Raw genomic sequence first — 19846 nt, forward strand, 5'->3', positions numbered from 1 at the left:
CGTTTCCACTTGAGCGACAGTGTATGGTCTTGTTAGATCTGTTGCTTGCAGTAATTGACTCAAGGCGATGGTGAGTTGTTTCCGGACAGCTTGTTTGGTGAGATTTTCGATTGGTGTCGTTGATCAAGAAGGTGGCGACACCACGATTGAAACTTACCTCTTGTCTATTGCCCATTCTCGACCTCTTCCCCCCGCTCACCCCTCCACTCTTTCCCGAAGTACCGTTTATTGCTGTCACTCATTCTTAAATCCTTGTACGGCCCTGCCACCTACATCATTCCATCCTGTCACCGTTCCGTACGCTATGTCAAGCACCTTGCGTGAATGCGCTCTATAAATATAAATTCTATGAGATTGTGTAACCTGCCGTTCACGTGCTGTTCTCAGTGTCCATCTTTCTAATGTTTTTTTGCCAAGGAACCACATTTAGGTTTGAGAGTCCCTCAATGTTTAGTTGGTGCAGTCGAAGACCTCAAAGCACTCATATCGTGTTGCATGGTGTAGTGTAGTATTGCGGTGTGATGCAGTGGTGTGGTGGGATGCCGTTTGGTGGAGTTGAGGGTGTAGCTTAGTGGTCTGGTTTTGTTGTGCGGTATAGTGTTCGGTTGTGAAGTTAAATGGTGCAATAGTGTAAAGCGGTTGGTGTAGTGTTGTACTGCAATGGTGTACATACCCTTTGGTTTTTTCGGTAAAGTCACGTAGGTAAAAAGATAAAATAAAACAAAATAAATGAAATCAACTAAATTAAATCACGACGTTTCGGAAGCAACACAAGCATCCGTCATAAGGTATGACCGCCCCAGCAAAAAAACAAAGAGTATGAATCCTTGCAGTCACGAAAGCTTCAAATCTAGAATGGTGTACATGGTATAATGTTTTCATGCAGTGGTGTGGTAAAGTGATTGGTCATCGTTCTGTGACAGTGGTGAGTGTTTCATCAGTTGGTCTGGTGAGTGTTGAGGGGAATGATGAGGCTGTTGGCTGGTGTCAGGCGAGTGCTGGGTGATGTCTGCTGAATTTCAGGAGAGCAGTTTGTCTGGTGAGTAGTGAGTGGTGAGGTGCCAGGCGTGTTTGGAGAGGGTAAGGTGGATGGCCCACAAGGAGTGGTATGGTGAGAGTGGTGAGGTGGTCTGGAGAGGGTCCGGTGAGTGTCTGGTGGGGTTCTTAGCAGTGGTGTCAGCTCGGTGGTGAGTAATCAGGCGAGAGTGTCACGTGTCTGCTGAGTGTTGAGACCAAGGGTGGCACAGTCGGGTTTTTTACAATCGGGTTTAATTGTCTTTTTTATATTAAACCCGATCATCTGAGATTGGGAGAAATCCGGTTTAATTGGTTCTAATTGCAGAACCGCACTTCTCAACGATGGGCTTCATCCATTCCAAGCTAAGGAACTCACTGGCGCCCACGATTGTGGAGGAGAAGCTCCTCGTGTTCATCAAGACCAACCTGCCCGCCGCATTCTACGACGACCCCGTGCCCGACGCCCCCCCCGAGTACGATAGCAGCACCGACGAAGAAGCAGCCTAAGCCTTGGATCAGAGTTTCGTATTCATTAAACCAGGTTTTAATTCCCCGAAATCGGGTTTAATTGTATTAAAGAAAAAACCCGATGCCTGCCGCTGGAAAAATCGGGGTTTTTCCACTCATGGTTGAGAGTAGCCATCAGAGAAACCCGTAAGGGGAGAATGTAATTGAAAGAAGGGGACTGAGTCTCTGAGGGAGATAAGATAACCCCGACTGTAGGACGGGCTGCCCTCTAGTAGACTATTGTAGTCAAGGCTATACAGTCTATACCTCTGCAGTGTAGCGGTATAGACTATGTTACAAGGAAAAATACGTCAAAGATTATGGTTTGGGCATTGACCCTTCTAAGTAGCACATAAATAGAGAGACCAGAGATGTCGTGGTGGAGTCGGAGACCGCACTTTTTACATGTTAAGGTGGATGACACACGAGGTTTAGAGTCAACTCAACCAATCTAAATTTCGATTTAAAGCTTTCGTGACTGCAGGGATTCATATTCTTGGTTCTTTCGGTTAAGTCACGTAGAAGGGATTTTTTATTTGTATTATTTCCCTTCTACGTGACCTTACCGAAAGAACCAAGAATATCAACCAATCTGGTTTGTGCATGACGTGCAAATGGCTGAGGCCTCCACTACATTGGGGAAACTGTTAAATGTCTTGCCCAACAGCATCTGTCAGCTCGTCGTGCAGACGTGTTCAAACGGGTGGCTTAATCACTTCAAGTGGGCACCATATGCCCACCTCAGCGATGATGAAAACATTAAAACGTCGGCTTTCGCAGCCAATATTGGGGTCCTTATTTATTTTTTGGTTCGGCCACGTAGATATTAGTTAGCCATGTGTATGTGTTAATAGTATCTTTGTAAACGTAACAATCTCGTTGGGTGGTGGAGGGTTAATTATGGCATAAAATTACCATGTGGGCGAACCCACATTTTGTTACTTTACTACCATCCACACGTGGCTAGAGAATTCAGGCAAAGAGCAAAGAACACCACCTTGGTGAGTGAGTGAGACATGTCTTGCTACTCCACTTAGGCTGCTGAGCAATGCTGTTGTGCTTTACTTCCAATCTCCGTCCACTGTCGGGGCATTGAACAAAGAAGCTTCCTGCCAGGAAGCACAAGAGCTGAGCGCCCCACCCGGAGCTGCTTCCTGCCATTGAGACGTCCAGCACGAGGTTTCTGCCGCACTGCCAGCAGCTGCAGTCATCTACAAAGGGACATCTCAGAGGCATGCGGGATACCAAATGCTCCACGGGAACATTTTGTGTGAGTACAGCGTACTGCAGTTGGTAGTGATAGCATGATTGGGTATATTTTTGATGTTTTTGTAGTGCAATTATAGGCGAATTGGCAATGGCAGTGAAATGGAATCTTCAAAAATGAGCAGTGTCCAATTTCCACTGCTCACTTTGTACACTTAACTAAATGGGAATTTGATTATGTTTATCGGCTAATAAAATAGACGCGCCACATTTTGAGAACATCGATTTTTAAAACCACATCCATGTAACTATAGGATATATTATTAATGTATTATTCTTGTCTCTGATTCCAACATATCTTTATTGTGACCACCAAATTGTTTGCACCCAGGACTCATGGCAACTGGCAGCAGCAGCAGCAGCGCAAGCCAGCTCCGCCGCCTGCTGCAGGTGAGCGAGGCGAGTGCCACACGCATGCAGGCCGTGGCTGATCTTCTGCTGTTGGCCTCCGAGATCCGGCCCGTGCTGTCTGGCCCGGCCGAGGGCCCTGGTGCCGAGGCAGCCGAGCCGCACGCGGAACAGCTCACGTACGAACGCTGCAGGGAGTCCATCGCACTGTGCGCCAAGAACCTGGAGATCCTGATCTTCGATGTGCAGACGCATCTCTACATGGGTCGCTACGCCCAGGTACATTATATTATTGTATTACCTTGAGTTCTAGTAGCAATCGTTTGCTCAGTTCTCTCATATTCAGCTGTATTTGTCAATACAAGATTTTGCACATTTTTGGCAGTTTCAATTATATTGTTACAAGCGAGTAGAAATAAAGACAGTCTCATAGTACAGTGTTCAACAACCTGATCAGCTGATGTGGTTATTTGGATATGTGGGGATGTGCATTCACCTATTGAAGCTTGTGTCAGAAACTACTGCCCCCCATATTACTTTGAGTGTGTTGAGAGTGCTTCAAACCCAGCCCAGTTGATGCATTAAGCATGTTTATTTAATGTACTTTTTAATTTTAATTATATCTTGTGCATAAGTCGAAATACTTTAACTTGATTAAACATATTGTACACGTAAATACGTGTTGAATAATATAAAATATAACGAAAATCAGTTTATGTACACATCGCATTCTTCAGATGCACATTTAGATCATATATTCATTTAAATAATGATCATCACAAATGTGGCACACCTAGCATGCAGTTACTTAAAACTGAGCTTGGTCTGGCAAGTGTGATACTTGTCTGCTGGCCGATGAGAGAAGCATGTCACTTCTTCATGGTGGAAGTTGTCAATGACACAGACATTCGATGCACACGTGTGCTCTTGGGAGCTGCACGTCCACAACTAATGTCAAACTGCACACTCACACAACTCGTGTCATTTAGTGTTGTATGGGCATGTAACGGCTAATCGATCAGTATAACGGTGAATTCATTTGAATACATTCTGACACCTGCCGAACATGTATTGTTTAATTTTTGTAGTATGTAGTTAGGTCTCATAACGCCTGCAGCCAGTGTGGATTATTTATGCTCACTGACAAAAAGAGAATATATTTTTCAATTGAATCGCGACCCTAAATCGTGACAATTTGTCGAATCACAAGGCAAATAATTTCCACACAGTAACTGCTTTAAAGTGAAGCAATAAAACACACTGCAAGGCCTAACTCTACGTACCGACTTGGGAACTTTTATTTAAAACAATCTCAATGATTTGTATTTGTTTCATCTAACAATTATCACAATAATCAGCACATTACGTTAACATAAGTTAAATATTTGGCTAATAGCCATTTCAGCAGGACATGATCAGAATCAGAATCGTTATTTATCCTGGAGGAATCCGATGAGCTATGAAGCTCTTTTTCACAGAATGTCCAGTGTAATGTGACAGCATAGGATAAGGATTCATGGCTATGAACCCGGTGACCTGAGTTGGATTCCACAGCGAACATCAATGGCGAGTGATACCTGAACTGCTCCTCATAATCGCCCTCCACTCCCCCTACACACCCTTCACCATCCTGAATGCATGGTGAGTATGGTTAAATGAACTCCCTTGGCCTCCAACCAGCTGCGGCTTGACGGAGAGCCGTTATTATAAAGTATTCACAAGAGCTCAAAAACACGTCATCACCAATTATTCATTGTTACGGAATGCTTACACTTTCATATTAGCTGTTGCGAGCACAGTCAATTATTGCTAGCCATATATTTTGTGATGGTATTACACGTTCGCTGTCCCCCCCCTCCCCTAAATAAGTATTGCTTCAGTCCACGATCATCAGTTAAGTGTCGTGCCAGTTAACACGTGTCGCATTGGCGCAGGTGTGTGACAGTCTAGCCAGCACGGCTGAACTGGTGGTGGCTTTGACCGAGCGCGCTGCTCACGCCGGCTACCTGGCTGCCATGGGCACCGCCGACTCTCAGCCAGCGGGGCCAGGTCACCTGGACCGCTACGGCCTGTGTCGTGCCCACCTGGAACTGGAGCGAAGCTGGACGAGACTACGAGACACCCCCATATGCGAGCTCAACTCGCGCGAGCTCATGGACGTCTCCACCAGCATTTCCAGGAACCTCAGGATGCTCTCGGAGCCCTGCCTGGCTGCCAGCGAGCAAGTGGACGAGCCTTTTGTGCGAGAGCAGCTCCGACTGGGAATTAAGTGCGTGACGTCAAGCGCCACGGCGCTCATCGCGTGCATCAGGGCTTTCAAGGAGCAGCCGGGCGAGCTGAGCCATCGACGCTGCGTGCTCTTCGGCGCCCCTCTCCTCGAGTCCGTGCAGGCGCTGCTGGGGCTCTGCGCTGAGCCAGTCCTGCAGGGCACCGGGGCGGTGCTGAGTCCGCAGGGTCGTGCCATTCACACGTCGGTGCTGGGTGGAGCCATGAGCGTCGTGGCCGCCTGCGTGCTGCTGTGCCGGGGAGTGCGCGGAGTGGCTCAACAGCCCGAAGGGCGCCGGCTGCCGGAGCTGCGGCACAAGCTGCAGCGCGCAGCGTGCGCGGCTTCCCACGGCTGCACGCTGCTCTTGCACGCACTGCGAGATGCCCTGCAGCCCACGAGTATGGACGCAAATGGGATCAACCTTCTGTGAAGTCAGCGGCTGGAGTTTTCAGGGAGAAAGAAAATTAACAACAAAAAATCTCAACAAAAGTAGCTCCCGAAGGAAGGCAATGACGCTGGTTTTTTCGTCACGTTAAACAACAGCGCAGTCTCGATTTAAAGCTTTCGTGACTGCAGGGATTCATCTTCTTGGTTCTTTCGGTAAAGTCACGTAGAATTGAAATAATAAAATAAGAAAAATATTATTTTATTATATTATATTAATATGTTTTATTATTATTTTATTATTTAAATTCTACGTGACTTTACCGAAAGAACCAAGAAGACAGCGCAGTCATTTGCGGAAGCACGTGGCATCATCGCCAATGCCTCTGTAGAGGTCTCTGTTAAGTAAGCAATCTTGCTCTTTGTAGATTTTGGGACACCTCTCATGGAAAAGTATAAAATGAAGAACGACAAATACTTAATAGGTGTAGGATACAATATAGATTTGAAGTTGTCGTGACTGCAGGGATCCATACTCTTTGGTTCTTTCGGTAAAGTCACGCAGGTATAAAATAAATTAAATTACGACGTTTCGATTGCAACACAAGCAATCATCATCAGGTGTAGGATGCATTCAGAGGATGATACACAGGGAGAGTAGAGATGCCACAGATTCATGTCCTACATTTAGTTTGAGCATTTTGTGGTAGTTGAACCCTACATTTATATGTAAAATATACTAACTGTGTAAATGTCACAGTGTAAAGGTTTTGACCAAACACAACCTCCTTGGATAGAGATTGTTTTTCGCACGGCCACTGGTAAGCCAGGAAACAGGCCGAGAGGATTTGGCCAGGATTTGTAGGATGCTGGAGCATGGGAAGAAGCCATGCACGCGGATAACATCACAAAACTCAAATCACAGATACCCAAGCAGCCCTGACGACAAAACCAAAACACGACTCTACATGTCAGGTCACACGGACACTTGGCTGCGACCGACCATACATCAGCCCACACGTATTGTATGAGGTGGCCAGAATAGAGCAAGTGGATCTGTGCGCTTGTCTGTATGAACGATGACTTTTCCCCTTACATGTGTAGCGACGCAGATCGGAGACAGTAATACTTCTGTATTAACCAAGCACCATCGGGATATATACACACCCGATGTGGCTGCACACTATATTATAATTAAGACCGTCTCTTGTCTGCGGCACTACTTAGTTAGAACAGTTGGTAGGCTGTCTAACAGCGCCCCGGGATGGTGAAGACGGAGACGACGACGAGGAGATGGTGACGACGATGAGATAGTGACAAAGATGCTCTTGAACAGCACGACGGGGATTCCACTTCCAGCAACAGCCCCGAGCTCCCGCTCAGGGGCCCCTCTTTATACTCCCATCGTGGCCTCGCTCCGCCCCGGCCACACCCCCTTTCTGGAACCTCCTAGCCGGTTCCCGGGGCTTCCCGATGGGCCCCTTCTGTGACCTTTCCCCGAGATGTCCCCCTCGTGTCTATCGTGGCCTGCTGACGCGAGTACTGCCGTACACCGCAGTTACCCTTTTCCGCCAGCAGCCGGCGCTATACTACTACACATGCATTGGGTATTCTTTGGGTCCTCCAGTTTCCTCCGACATGCACAAAACACTTTAAAAAGGAACTTGCTACAAACAAGAACTATACACATTCGCACAACTACACAAGTATACAACTATACACACTCGCAAAACTACACAACTGTACACAAATACATGTGAAGGCGTGCACAAATAAATTACATGTCAAGATGTACGTGCTGGCTGTGGGGCAAGAGGTGCATTCGTGAATAAAGCGATAACATAACATTTATATCCAAATAGGAATCCGTCAGCACTATATTGTGATACACGAATTGATATGCAAGATATTGTATTTTTTATATTAATATATTGTAGGTGTAATTGAGTGATATTAACAATATTAACAGTAATACGGTGGATTAACCGCCTACTAGATTTCTTTCAAGTTAACATTGACATCAAGTTTATATTATGAACACTGACAACAATGTGTATTGTTAATGAAATATTCCGAGACAATAAAATATTATTGTGTAAATCTATAACCTTCAGAGTTAAATTATATGTGATGAAAACTGTCTGCTCAATTAATAGCCAAGGCTGATTGAGCTCAAGATTTTTTGAAGGGAAAAAATAGAATTTGCTTGAGTTTGAACCTTTGAGTGTTTTCTCAGTGTAAATTGGCATCCCGAGTTAAAGTTAAGTCGGCCCATTTTGAAGGTCACATGAAGGTCATATGACAGTGGAGAGCCAATCACAGTTCAGCATTTCTGAAAAAAACCCTTTACCCCCCCCCCCCTCATGTAAATACCTCAAAAGCAGGTGGATTATTTAAAATCCACAATTTGACAATAGCAATTCACCATTTCCTTTCCTCTTAATTAAAGCTTGTTTGTTATATTCTTGGTTCTTTCGGTAAAGTCACGTAGAAGGGAAACAATAAAATAATAAAAATATAAAACAATAAAATGTTTTTATTATTTTGTTTCCCTTCTACGTGACTACCGAAAGAAACAAAAATATGAATCCCTGCAGTCACGAAAGCTTTAAATCCAAACTTGGTTGTTATATTAAGACAACAGGTTGCACATTAAAATGGCTCATGAATAGTAGCTATGTAAAGTGCATAAGTGCCATCGTATGAACAGAAACACTACCATGAGTTAGCGTCTGTGTTTGTAGGCACAGTTTAAAAGCAACTAAAAATGTTGTGGTAAAGCCAGCCCCACTCACAATACCTGTGCACAGGATGCATGTGCACAGGAGGCACACGTCTGTCTACGCATACTGCATTCATAAGCTATGACGAATTAATATTGCTAATATATTTTCCCAACTGATGGTGTGAATGGGATGTGCCAGTAAATGTGATTGCAAAAGTAGTGAGAAATGAGTAGTAATATAGTGATGCCACACTGAATGGTGGTGAGGTAACTAGAGAATCAGAGTTTGCACAGGGTTACGAATGCTACTTGGCAGCTGTGCGATGACTGTCGACACCTCTGCCACCGAAGTTGGTGCCAGGGTCTAGAGCTTTGCATTGGTTCCAGGTTGATCAACCTCAGATGAAAGGCTGGAAAAAAATTGAAAAATGCGTTAGGGACCGTCCATAAATGACGTCACGCACCTGGGGGGAGGGGGGGTCAGACATTTGTGACGATGTATGACGAGGTGGGGGGGGGGGGGGTGAGAAATGTGACGTCACATCAAAATGCGAAACTTTAAATAAATATAGACAACACGTTCTACTTAATTAAATAGACTTTTTAACACATTTTTCTCTTACAACATCAGATTGCAGCGCCACATTAAATACGCACTACAATGACAATAGTTTAAAGCGATTTGAAGCACGTTTTATTTTCAAAATCGAAATATGTTGGGGGGGGGGGCAGAACTTTGTGACGCCATATTTGAGGGGGGGGGGTTTGACTTTTTGTGACGCCGTGTGACGAGGGGGGGGGGGTAAAAAAATCGTCCAAAATCGCGTGACGTCATTTATGGACGGCCCCTTAGCCAATTAGCGGTTCCTTACTTCCAGACAGATGTCTGACCATTCTACGAATCCCGTGGGCCCCAGGCAAGTTTGAACAGCGAGGACTCCCTCGACGACAGCATCATGTTCACCATGGCAATGGTCAGAACCGGCCCTAGACCTTTGGGGGCCCTAAGCAAAATTTGGTTGGAGGCCCCTTTGATGTATGATTTTTTTCACCCACTAGCTAGCAGTGACTCTAGGGGGCCCTCTGCTGGCCACGGGGCCCTTTGCAATTGCAAGGGTCGCTTAGTGGCTGGGCCGGCTCTGGCAATGCTTGTCATGTCATCGCAGCGAAGGATGGGCCCGCTTTGCTCGAGTCCCACTGCGCGCAGCTGGAACAGCTTCCAAACGAATTGCACGGAGCTCGAGGACATTCATGCTGGAGGGGTTTGCCCGCAAGAGACCCACGGCCTCTGAACCGCCCGAGATTCGCAGCGCACGCACCCCAGCCAATCAGGACTGGGCGTCCATCTCGACCACGAGCTGCTCGTTGAAGAAGCCCCGACGCTTCTCCTCGTTGAGATTTGTTGTTGCAAGGGCCCAACAGTGGAGGCCCCCCGAGTACGGAGAGGAGCCACTGCAGGGTTCGCATGCGGAGGCTGGCGCAAGGGAGTACGTCGACCAAGGCAGAGAGGTGGCCGAGGAGCACCAGAAAAGACTGGATCAGTTGCCGAAAGTGGTCAACAGAGAATCAACCCAACACAACATAGCAGCCATATTCTCGGGTGTCATGGAAGCCAAGCATGGACAGTGTTGAGGACAGCACCCAGATGTTTGGGTCAATGTGAGGGGGGCAACTTACAATTGGTCCCATTGAGAAAAAAACGTTGGACTGTTAAGATAAAATTAACGCCCGCGCCAAGGACTCCAAGGAGCTGTTTAGTGGCCGCACGAATGAGTATGTCGTCCAAGTAGGCACAGTCATAGTGGCCCCGCCAACTTAGCGTGACCACAAGAACCTCCAGGACCTTGGTAAAACCCTCAGAAGATGTGAGGCCATAGGGGAGGATGCGAAACTGCCAGTGATGACCCATCACGCAGAAGCGGAGAAAGCAGTGGTGGCCGGCCAGAACGGCCAAAGCATCGTTGAGCCCAAAACCTTCATGATCGCCCCATGTCGCCCAACGGTGACACCTCCGTTTCCAAGGCCAGCGTCATTGTGGGGCCCTGTGATGCACCGGAGTTGATCCAGAGAGGCCCAGGGACATGCCAATGGAATTGCAAGACAAATGTATAATGCTAAATGTCTAAGGTCACTTGCATATTTCCGCCTTGCAGATTGCTTTTAATTTTAAGTTGAAGGCTCCAGCCCACGAGGTTGCAGCCACCGTGGAGGAATGTCCCTATAACAACAACCGCCATTCGCCACTAAGTGGCGGTGACGTCGCTTGTTCCAGGCCATGTGCACCTTGAGGCCACGTGAAGTGTCGAATGCCCGCTGGCAGGTCACGGGGCAGACCCAGGTGCCACAGGTCGACTGACTGAGATGACTGAGATGACTGGCTGATGCACCACCTGTGCCCCCTCCTGTCCCTATACCCCTGTAGCAACGCACAACACAATCTGCCATAATGCGATCAAGAGTATAGCATCAAGAGACATAAAATGGAGAAACACTGCAAGTTGTGTTCCCCCACACTTTCCAGCTGATGGTGGTTCTCGCTTACGCTGTACCGCTCATGCAGTGCAGAAACGAATGGGTTAAGTTGGGTAGCGAGGGCAGAGGTCCACCCTCAAATAGCCTTCTCTGCACACGTTCCGTGACCCTGCGGGATTTTTCTAAATGCATATAAGACCAGTGGACGGCAGAAATGTAATAACAAAAAAGAATGCAATTTAAACTCACTAAATAGTGAGTTTCCTAGCAAAGCATTCACAGTTAGTTTAGGGTCGTTTTTAAACATGGTATATTTTGGCCATATTCGTACACAATGGGGCAACCCTCGTGAATCCCAACAAAGAGTCGGTTTCGTCCCCTTTCCACCAGACATCCAGCTTTAGTTAGACAACACGTGCATTGGCAGGAAGTGATGGCAATCAAATTCTAAACGGATGGAAAATGTGCTTTGCGGTGAGCCTATGGAACACTACTATGGTGTCCTTGTTAATCCTGGGATGATCTATGTAATGATATATATTATCGCTGTTGTGGACAACCACTCCCACTTAATTTTTTTCCAGCATATTAAATGTGATACTACGAATACCGATGCCACTGTTCATTGCAAAATACGTGAAATTACATCTCGTTTTGCCACCCGTCCTGGTTTTCCCAGGACATCCTATGTTTAAGATGTAGGTGGTCCTGGGAAATCTCTTCCCAAGGATGTAAAAAAAAATCAGCATTTTGTCAGTGTTATAATAATACATCACTCAAGGCATTTACATGTATTGTTGTTCTGCCCTCTTCCACCGTTCAGATATTATGTTTCTGATGTCTCAGTTTTTTGTATCTCTGGTGGCAACATGACAGCTCGAGTGGAAACAACCATTAAACCCACGAGACCACCATTCCACCATGTAGCATTCAGAACACGCAACAGCAATAAAACACACTTTAAAATCTACTGTTAAACGACGACCTTCACAAAACATAACCAGTAAGCTGGAGCTTTATTGTGTACCACAATCACTTTCATTAGCAAAAATATAGCGCCACACCTGTTGTGGGAGATTTGTAAATCCAAGGTGGTTATGTTTTCCTTGGATGGATGGAGTCAAGTAATGTCCCCAGTTTTTAAAAAAATTCACCATTACATATACATACTTTAAAAATATGATGAATGTATGCACTCATATACATCCTATATCAAATACAAGCATTATTATAATGCTACCAAAATTATAATTAAAAAATGACATAGATTCAAGTTGACCTCTTCACATAAACATGGCTGACACATTTAGGGCCACTTCACTTCATATATATTCATGATCCACGTTGTTCTGGGACCCAGCCACTATAAGTGGCAACATGACATATGCTGAAAAAAAACAGTAACACGTCACAAAAATATTACACACGTAATTTCCTCTTCACGTCACATGTTATTCGGCTATAAATTAGAATCATTCAACGTTATTTCGAGCATTTATTTCCCTTGGGCCTCATTAAATTTATATTTTAACCAGGTTCAATTTTTTTCGACCACAATGGCTTTACTTTGCAGAGTAAAGATGAATCTTTAATGTTTGCAATTTGTGATGTTTTAGCATTGTGCCAAAATACTAAGGAATAGGTTACAAAATATTGCATGAAATACGTAAATCATTGAGCCAATTGAAACAGTTTCATGCGTGACACTTATTTGATATAATCAGCACAATACATATTGAGCATGTATGCACAATACATCTCACATCGTATAGGAAAAATACATTTGAATGAACTCATGTTTACAGCAGTTTGCCGTTCTAACAACAGAAAGAAAATACAAACGTTCAATTTAATTTTACATTGTTAAAAGTATTGTTGCCAGAGGACAAATTCTAAAATCAATTGCACTTCAGTGCAGTTTCGTCATTTATCAAAAATGTAAATAACAGCCCCGATTTTATACACCGAATGCACCGTCAGATTAAATAACAAGCAGCAATATTCTTTCTGACTATGGGAATTGCAGGATTGGTATTTCAGTTTTGCAACGAAGCATACGGAGTTGTTATGGTTCCCTTTCCTAGTTTTTCTGATTCGAGTCTTAGAAACGAGCCCATTGCTCCTCATTAGAAAATGCACACTGGTGAAAATGCACACTGGCTAACACACTTCAATTAAAACAAATGTAAACAGCAATGAGTTATAACACATCATATGGATGATACAGGCATGAATGTGAAATTCGCATCTGGCACCTAACAGTGATTTAAAAATATTCGGATTATAATAGGTAATTACCACCATTGTATGGTACATTTCTTTTGCACCGTACATAGCCAACCATGCAAATCGGAGGTGCAAGTGTCCGCTTCCTGACAATCCTGTTAAACCATGAACAATTAATGCGACCTGCTTTCTTTGATAAGACATGGTACTTATAATGCATTCAAAATAATCTATTACAAATTGTTACATGATGCTAGTGTTCAACAAGAAAATGCAGTTTTGTGACGCTGCTTTTATATTTGCATGTGCAGAATGACTTAAAACAATGCGGTGGGCAATGACAGTGGTCGAATATAAAGTATCTTATTCTAGAATGATTTAGCACATTTTGAAATAAAACCTCATCAGGGCATCATGTGAGATAAGGTCACAATTACAGGTCTGGTTTACATCATATGAAGCTATTGTAGGAAATGCATGAAATGCACTTCACTCAATCCAGAACAAAATAATGTCTTCATGGCTTCAGCATGCTCAGAATTAAAGGATATTCTGGAATGGTTTGTAGGCAAGGTTCACTTTGAAAGGATTGTCTAACTTCATGGTACATCAAGAGTTTCAATAGATGACATTATCTTTATAGGGGAAATATTTACGTCATTGGCCTTATCAGCAAGGTGTTAAGGGACCAGCATATAAGCACAAACAGTGCTCAATATAGAGCAATCCTGAACAAGGTCTTCATCAACAGACTAATACCCATCTCTTGAAGTTGAGCCATGGGTCACTTCAGTCAATTCTGTAAGTTGCCGTGTCAGAACGTCTAGGAATATAGCAGCACCAGAAGTGTCTGCAGCTCGTCCATGCTGTGGGCAGATGATAACAAAGGACCACGGCTGTCCGTCCCAGTCTTTTAAGCATTTAAACCTCTTGCATAGAAGTCCAGTATAATTATTAAACCAAAGTAAAACATATTATGATACCCAAAACATGTCCATTTATGAAAAAAGTTATTGTTGAATGAATGCAAAATGTGAATTTTTGCCAACAAATAGCTTGTTGGATGTTCTGACTCGGTGGTAAAAAGGTATTTCCCATGATGGGGGCCAATCTCTCCATAGGACAATTATAGTTCATGGTAATATCATGTAATTTAAGGCTGGACATAATTGTTTGAAAATATACACCAAGTATTTTTGAATGTAGTGTCCATAAAAAATGTTATTGGTTATCGGGAAATAATTCGTCGTAATTCACTGTAATTAAAATGGAGAGTTTTAAAATAGCACCATAATTTTCACTTTGTCATTGAAGCCTGGAATGTGCACACTCTTCATTACATTGTAATAAAGAAGTTGGATTAAAAATGGCAATTACAGCCTATGCCTAAAGATCCACGCTTCATCTCTGTCAATATACATCTTCACTGCGTAAGATTCCCGATATGAAAAAAACTGGTGTAATTTCAAGTCTACTTTCACATTTATTTGAAAGTTAGTTATTTTAATAATTATTTTTTAATGAAATCGCACATTTTAGAAGTTGACCACATTTCATATATTCTTGGTTCTTTCGGTAAAGTCACGTAGAAGGGAAATAATAAAAAAAACAATATTATTTTATTATTTCCCTTCTACGTAACATGTTATTTTATTATTGCCCTTCTACGTGACTTTACCGAAAGAACCAAGAATATGAATCCCTGCAGTCACGAAAGCTTTAAATCACATTTTATATAGCCTCGATTTGCTTATTGTGGATTGTGAAATGTCTCTTTCCTAATATTGAGAGACAATATTACAAGAACACTCAGAGGCTTCATCGTCTAATCATGTGTTGGCAGAAATAATGTATGGTTATTTAAAAAAAAATGGCCCAAGATAGCAGAGAAACCCATTAAAGGTGCCATACTATTCAGCCCCTCTGCCCCAGGTGTTTGGTTAAAAGAGTGCGAGGTTAGTGGGGCCGAACGGCAATGAGAGAAAAGCCTCACTTATACAAGATCCATGAAGGCCTTCCAGGAGCAAACACCGGGATATAATTGCACTGGAAAAGACGCTATTACTGCTTCAGAAGTGTAAACATATACCTTTCAGATGTCGCATTCATGCACAAATACTTTCTGAACAATACATTAAGTCCTCTCTTTACATTGCTCCTATTTACATTTCACTGTCACGGATTCGGGAACGTAATTCGATTTGAAATGCATCCACTCCAATGCTGTTTTGATCTTTTTTGTACTTATATATTCAAATTTGTTACATAATCTTTTTTGGTATCTTTTGCTATTATTTTTTTCTTACTTACAGTATTTTATGTTGTTTCTGCAATTTTTTTAACCAAAAAATTATCCTCAAGAATGCATCCTAAATGTATATAATGAAGTCAATGGTAAAATAGGTTTAGATTGACGTTGTTTCACCACACGTCATGTTTTCCAAGGATGCATTCCCAATGTAAATAGAAGCCTTATATGTTTTTGGATATATGTTACCATAGCAGACACAAAAACGTATGTGTGTGCCATAACATAATTAGTCTGACTGCTTCTGACACAAAACTGACCGATGTCTCAGGAAAATAGTTGCCAATCGTGAAGGCCATGCACCTAAAGGCCATGCAACGTGTGGGGTAAATTTCGGATGCAATTGGCTCATTTCCACCAACACATGAAGCAATAAACCAAATTGAGGCCAATTTTTCCGCAATATCAGCTTTTTGAGGGCGAGTTTAAGCAGCAACAATAGCCAATGTGTGTACGTATTCTTGCGACCAAATACTTACGTGGAATATGCATATTATGAATAGAATTTGCTTCAAATTACAAAAATCATGCTGAAAAGTGCGTAGCAATGATAAAAATTCACATATTGATTGTTAAATGTTTTCCAACAGTTACATGAAATTACTAAAATTCCCAATCAAAATTTAAATATCCGAACCACCTTAGTAATCAGCCATTTTATGAGGAAATCCAAGTTATGATATTTGCTGATGTAAATTCCTTTCAGTAAAATTAAATTATTCTTTAAGCAAATTATGGCAGCCACGCTGACACCATAAAAATGACCGTGCTGAATGCGCACCAGATATGTATATTTCATTTGTTGATTGGGATACGAAGTCACTGTCACCACTAATAACGGAGTACTGTCGGTACTATTTAAGTTATTATAACCGTACAAAGACAAACATCTCCTGTATAGCCTCAACAGACTTTTGGGACAAGTTCCGTTAGCGAGCACTTATGAAGGCCGGTACGACACACGTTGGGTTGAGTGGCCAACACCACACCTGGACGCCTTTGTCTCCCCAGTGGCGATGTTTGCACATCGCACAAGGTACTCATTTGAGGCCGAGTCTACCTAGGGGAGGCCCATAACTAATTCAGATAATAATGAAACACTACTGCTCCCCATATCTATACACACACACACATGTACCATACACCATGTATCAGTGTCTGCGTGTTCAATGGGGCAGCATGCATCTCCATGAGTAGCCTGAGCCATTTGTGAATCTTACTATTATGAGACCAGGTGCTTCTTATGACAATAACTTTTAATTTCCCACAGAGTGGTAACTAATTAATCACCGAATCCTTTACTAGATTTGAACTAGCAACGTTGTGATTGTGTAAAAATATCTGACCACACCCATTCAGCCGTATTATGTGTAGAGCATATACAGCAGAACTCCAAACACTCACATTGATGATGTGAGGGGACCATATCGTGGAGCACATCATTATCTGCCCATTGCCGAGGTTAGTTCTGTAATCCATGAAAATAATGTTCGCGTGGTGTGCAGCAGATTATGGGATGAAAGAGCTGTGCGATTCCATTTATTTACGAAAAATTGTGGATGACAGGGGAAGTGCAAACATGCGAGTACCAGCTAAATTACCAGATAACTTAATCCACGATGAATTTGCAGATTACTAAATTACGAGTTTTCCAAGACCCAAACGGTGCAAATTTGCCATATGGGTCTATATTAAAGGATTTATTTAGGATTTTTTTAGACTTCATATCCTAAGTCTAAAGAGATGAAGACCTAACAGAGAATGGCTTCACGACGTAAGAGATTGGTGCCAGACAGATGTGCACTACTTGAGTATATTGTCACAAGACTGAGGAAAGTGGAAACAAATGATGAAATATGCAGTGGACAAATATGTCCACGGGCTATCTGCCCATGGATTGTGATGATGATCCCAAGTAACAAAAACTTTAATTCTTCTCGACTAAACAATTCATACCAGCACAGCGAATCTGTGATGATGCAAAAACAAAATCTTGAATCCACGTTTCCTTCCAACTCCGTCCCTCTATGGATTATGGTTTACGGACCAAGATACGTTTTTAACCTGCCATAGTGTGCCATGTTTAACAAATGGAATGAGCCGCACGGCCCCATTAAGCAAAAAATAAAATGTCTGGATTAGGTCGGCAAGGCTCGCAAGTTAACCTGCGGATGCTGCTGATACGGTGTGCTGTGAATCAGAGAATTCCCTGCTCCCAAAAAAGATGCAAATATCGTTTTTGGATTTCTGGTTCAGATCATGGGAGGTGTAAACCTTCAATAATCCACAAATTACAGGAATTTGCAGATTGGAGTACAGATTATTGGAGTCCTGCTTCAATAGCACGTGTCTATACATATATGAGGTCATATGAAAAGAAATCAGTTTATTTTTTCCAATGCATTACTTTGCAATTGCCCATTTCAGATGTTGAAATGCAATAACAGCTTGGAGACAACAATTCAGAAATTGTGATCATGCGCACATGGAATTGTAGTTTGTGCTGCGCTGCACTTGACTGTCATTCCATTCCAAAACCTAAACCTGGTGGTGACATAACTGCACGACCAGTCATTGTGAAAAAAAGAACCATCAGTTATGCAGACGCCTTACACCGGTACAATTCCTGACTTGTTGCGATTGGCTGTGCTTGCTTGCCATTTAAAACATAAAACAAAATGCGTGCAATATTAGGTTGTAATTTAAATAACTAAAAATGTGTTGCTTTGTGGAAGGTCTTTTAGTCTATTTTTATGTTAAATGTTTTCATGAAGTAAATGCTGCTCACAATTAAAACTTGTCATCTGGCAACAATTTCCCAAAAAATGATGAAATTCTTATTTCATAAGCGACTTGATTAAATGTGCCCCAAATTGTAACAAATGTGAATATAGTGAGAAATTATATTGTATATTTATTTATTATGTTGGTTTACTCAGGAAATACTGAAAGAATTTAAGGAGATTCCTGCCAGGTTTTCGCAGTAGGGGGTTGATGATTGATATGTACATTCAAATAAAATTATTTGCGGGTAATTTTTAGATTTTACAATTTGGATCATTTGCTGGCATACAAGGCCTACTCTTGCGGTAACGTAAGGGGATCTTTATTATCCACTGTGAAGCAGACGTTTATTTTTTTATGGTTAACATAATCACAGTATTAATCAGGGAGGTGGCTGGATTTGAACCAGGAACCGCTGTAACAAGCTACAAGAATGCGTTACAGCTGGGCCATGTGACTGCCCAAATTTATTTACGTTTGTCATATTTTGGTCATTACAAAACCTGATCTAACAAATCTTCCAATATTTGTGCCTGCATTTAAAATGCAAAACAAATACCTGACACGTATTTCATTAGATTTCACATGATCTCCAAAAAAAAATAAAAGGTTTTTTTCATTTAAAAGATTCGATTTTTGTGACAGACCCACCATTGCTTGGCACTTTTTTCCAATGTTCAATGCTGGTCCTCTCACAGAAAGTTAAACTGAACTGACAAAAACAGCGACAAACGCTTGCACACAGCTCTCACAAGCTCCAATGCACTCTCCTTCCCAATCGTCATGTATGTACATGTAGCCTGCTGCCATCCCACTTGCACAGACAGCACACGTGGAGCATTGTTCATTAATTGGCTCAAGATACAACGTACAATTCAAAAGAATGGCCTCGTTTCACTGCTATCCACGTGGCAGCATGAAGCTTCACCAGTATCCTTGTTCCAAGGAGAATTCTATTCGTTTACATTCTTTACCGAGACTACATTGGTGTATGCATACACATACTCCAAGCTGTCTGAGCAGCACACATTGTCAAAGGTAGGGTAGTGCACGCACAATTTGAGGTTTATTTCCCATTGTCCCGCTGCCGCTTTGTGTAGAAGAGGATGTAGGCCTTAGCCCTGGCCACTGTGTCCTCCTCTGATCGGGTCACTGTGCTGTCATTGAAGTGGAACCACAGCCCATTGTGCGCCGCATATGCTGTGTAGTGTCCCGAGCCAACCCTGCACACACACGGCGACACATTCCTGTTATTTAGAAGCACTCACGAGGCTGTGTGTTGAATATAATTTAAATCAAGAATGTACAGCATCACAGACAAAGACAATGAATGTGTAATACGTGTGCCAACCAGACCCCACTCCCCGTGATTCGATAATCACAATTCGTGGTCACGATTACATTTCTATTGATTGTTTAAAATGTTATTACAGCGTGTTTAGACAGGTAAGAACGCATTAGACCAGGATAGAGTCTCATGCTCCACCTAAAAGAAACCTCACCACAGAAATTTTTACTGAGGGCCTTGCTCAGACCCAGATTG

At 42.8% G+C, this 19846-nt stretch overlaps 2 protein-coding genes across 2 annotated transcripts in view; one reads left to right on the plus strand and one right to left on the minus strand.

The window, feature by feature from the left end:
* The first annotated feature begins 2738 nt into the window (after positions 1–2738).
* LOC144949177 (talin rod domain-containing protein 1-like) lies at positions 2739–7858 on the plus strand. The gene is made up of 3 exons (XM_078879070.1): positions 2739–2794; positions 3122–3417; positions 5073–7858. Exons 2-3 carry the CDS (start codon positions 3127–3129, stop codon positions 5832–5834), a joined length of 1053 nt encoding a protein of 350 aa, XP_078735196.1. The 5' UTR covers positions 2739–2794; positions 3122–3126; the 3' UTR covers positions 5835–7858.
* A 4138-nt stretch (positions 7859–11996) lies between these two features.
* USP3 (ubiquitin specific peptidase 3) overlaps positions 11997–19846 on the minus strand; it is a 57693-nt gene continuing 49843 nt past the window's right edge. Inside the window, exon 15 of the mRNA XM_078884008.1 lies at positions 11997–19526. Within this exon, the coding sequence (XP_078740134.1) occupies positions 19370–19526 (157 nt within the window). The 3' untranslated portion in view covers positions 11997–19369. The remainder of the gene's footprint in view (positions 19527–19846) is intronic.

Source organism: Lampetra fluviatilis, chromosome 3 (assembly GCF_964198595.1).
Source record: "Lampetra fluviatilis chromosome 3, kcLamFluv1.1, whole genome shotgun sequence".
NCBI classification, from domain to species: Eukaryota; Metazoa; Chordata; class Hyperoartia; order Petromyzontiformes; family Petromyzontidae; genus Lampetra; species Lampetra fluviatilis.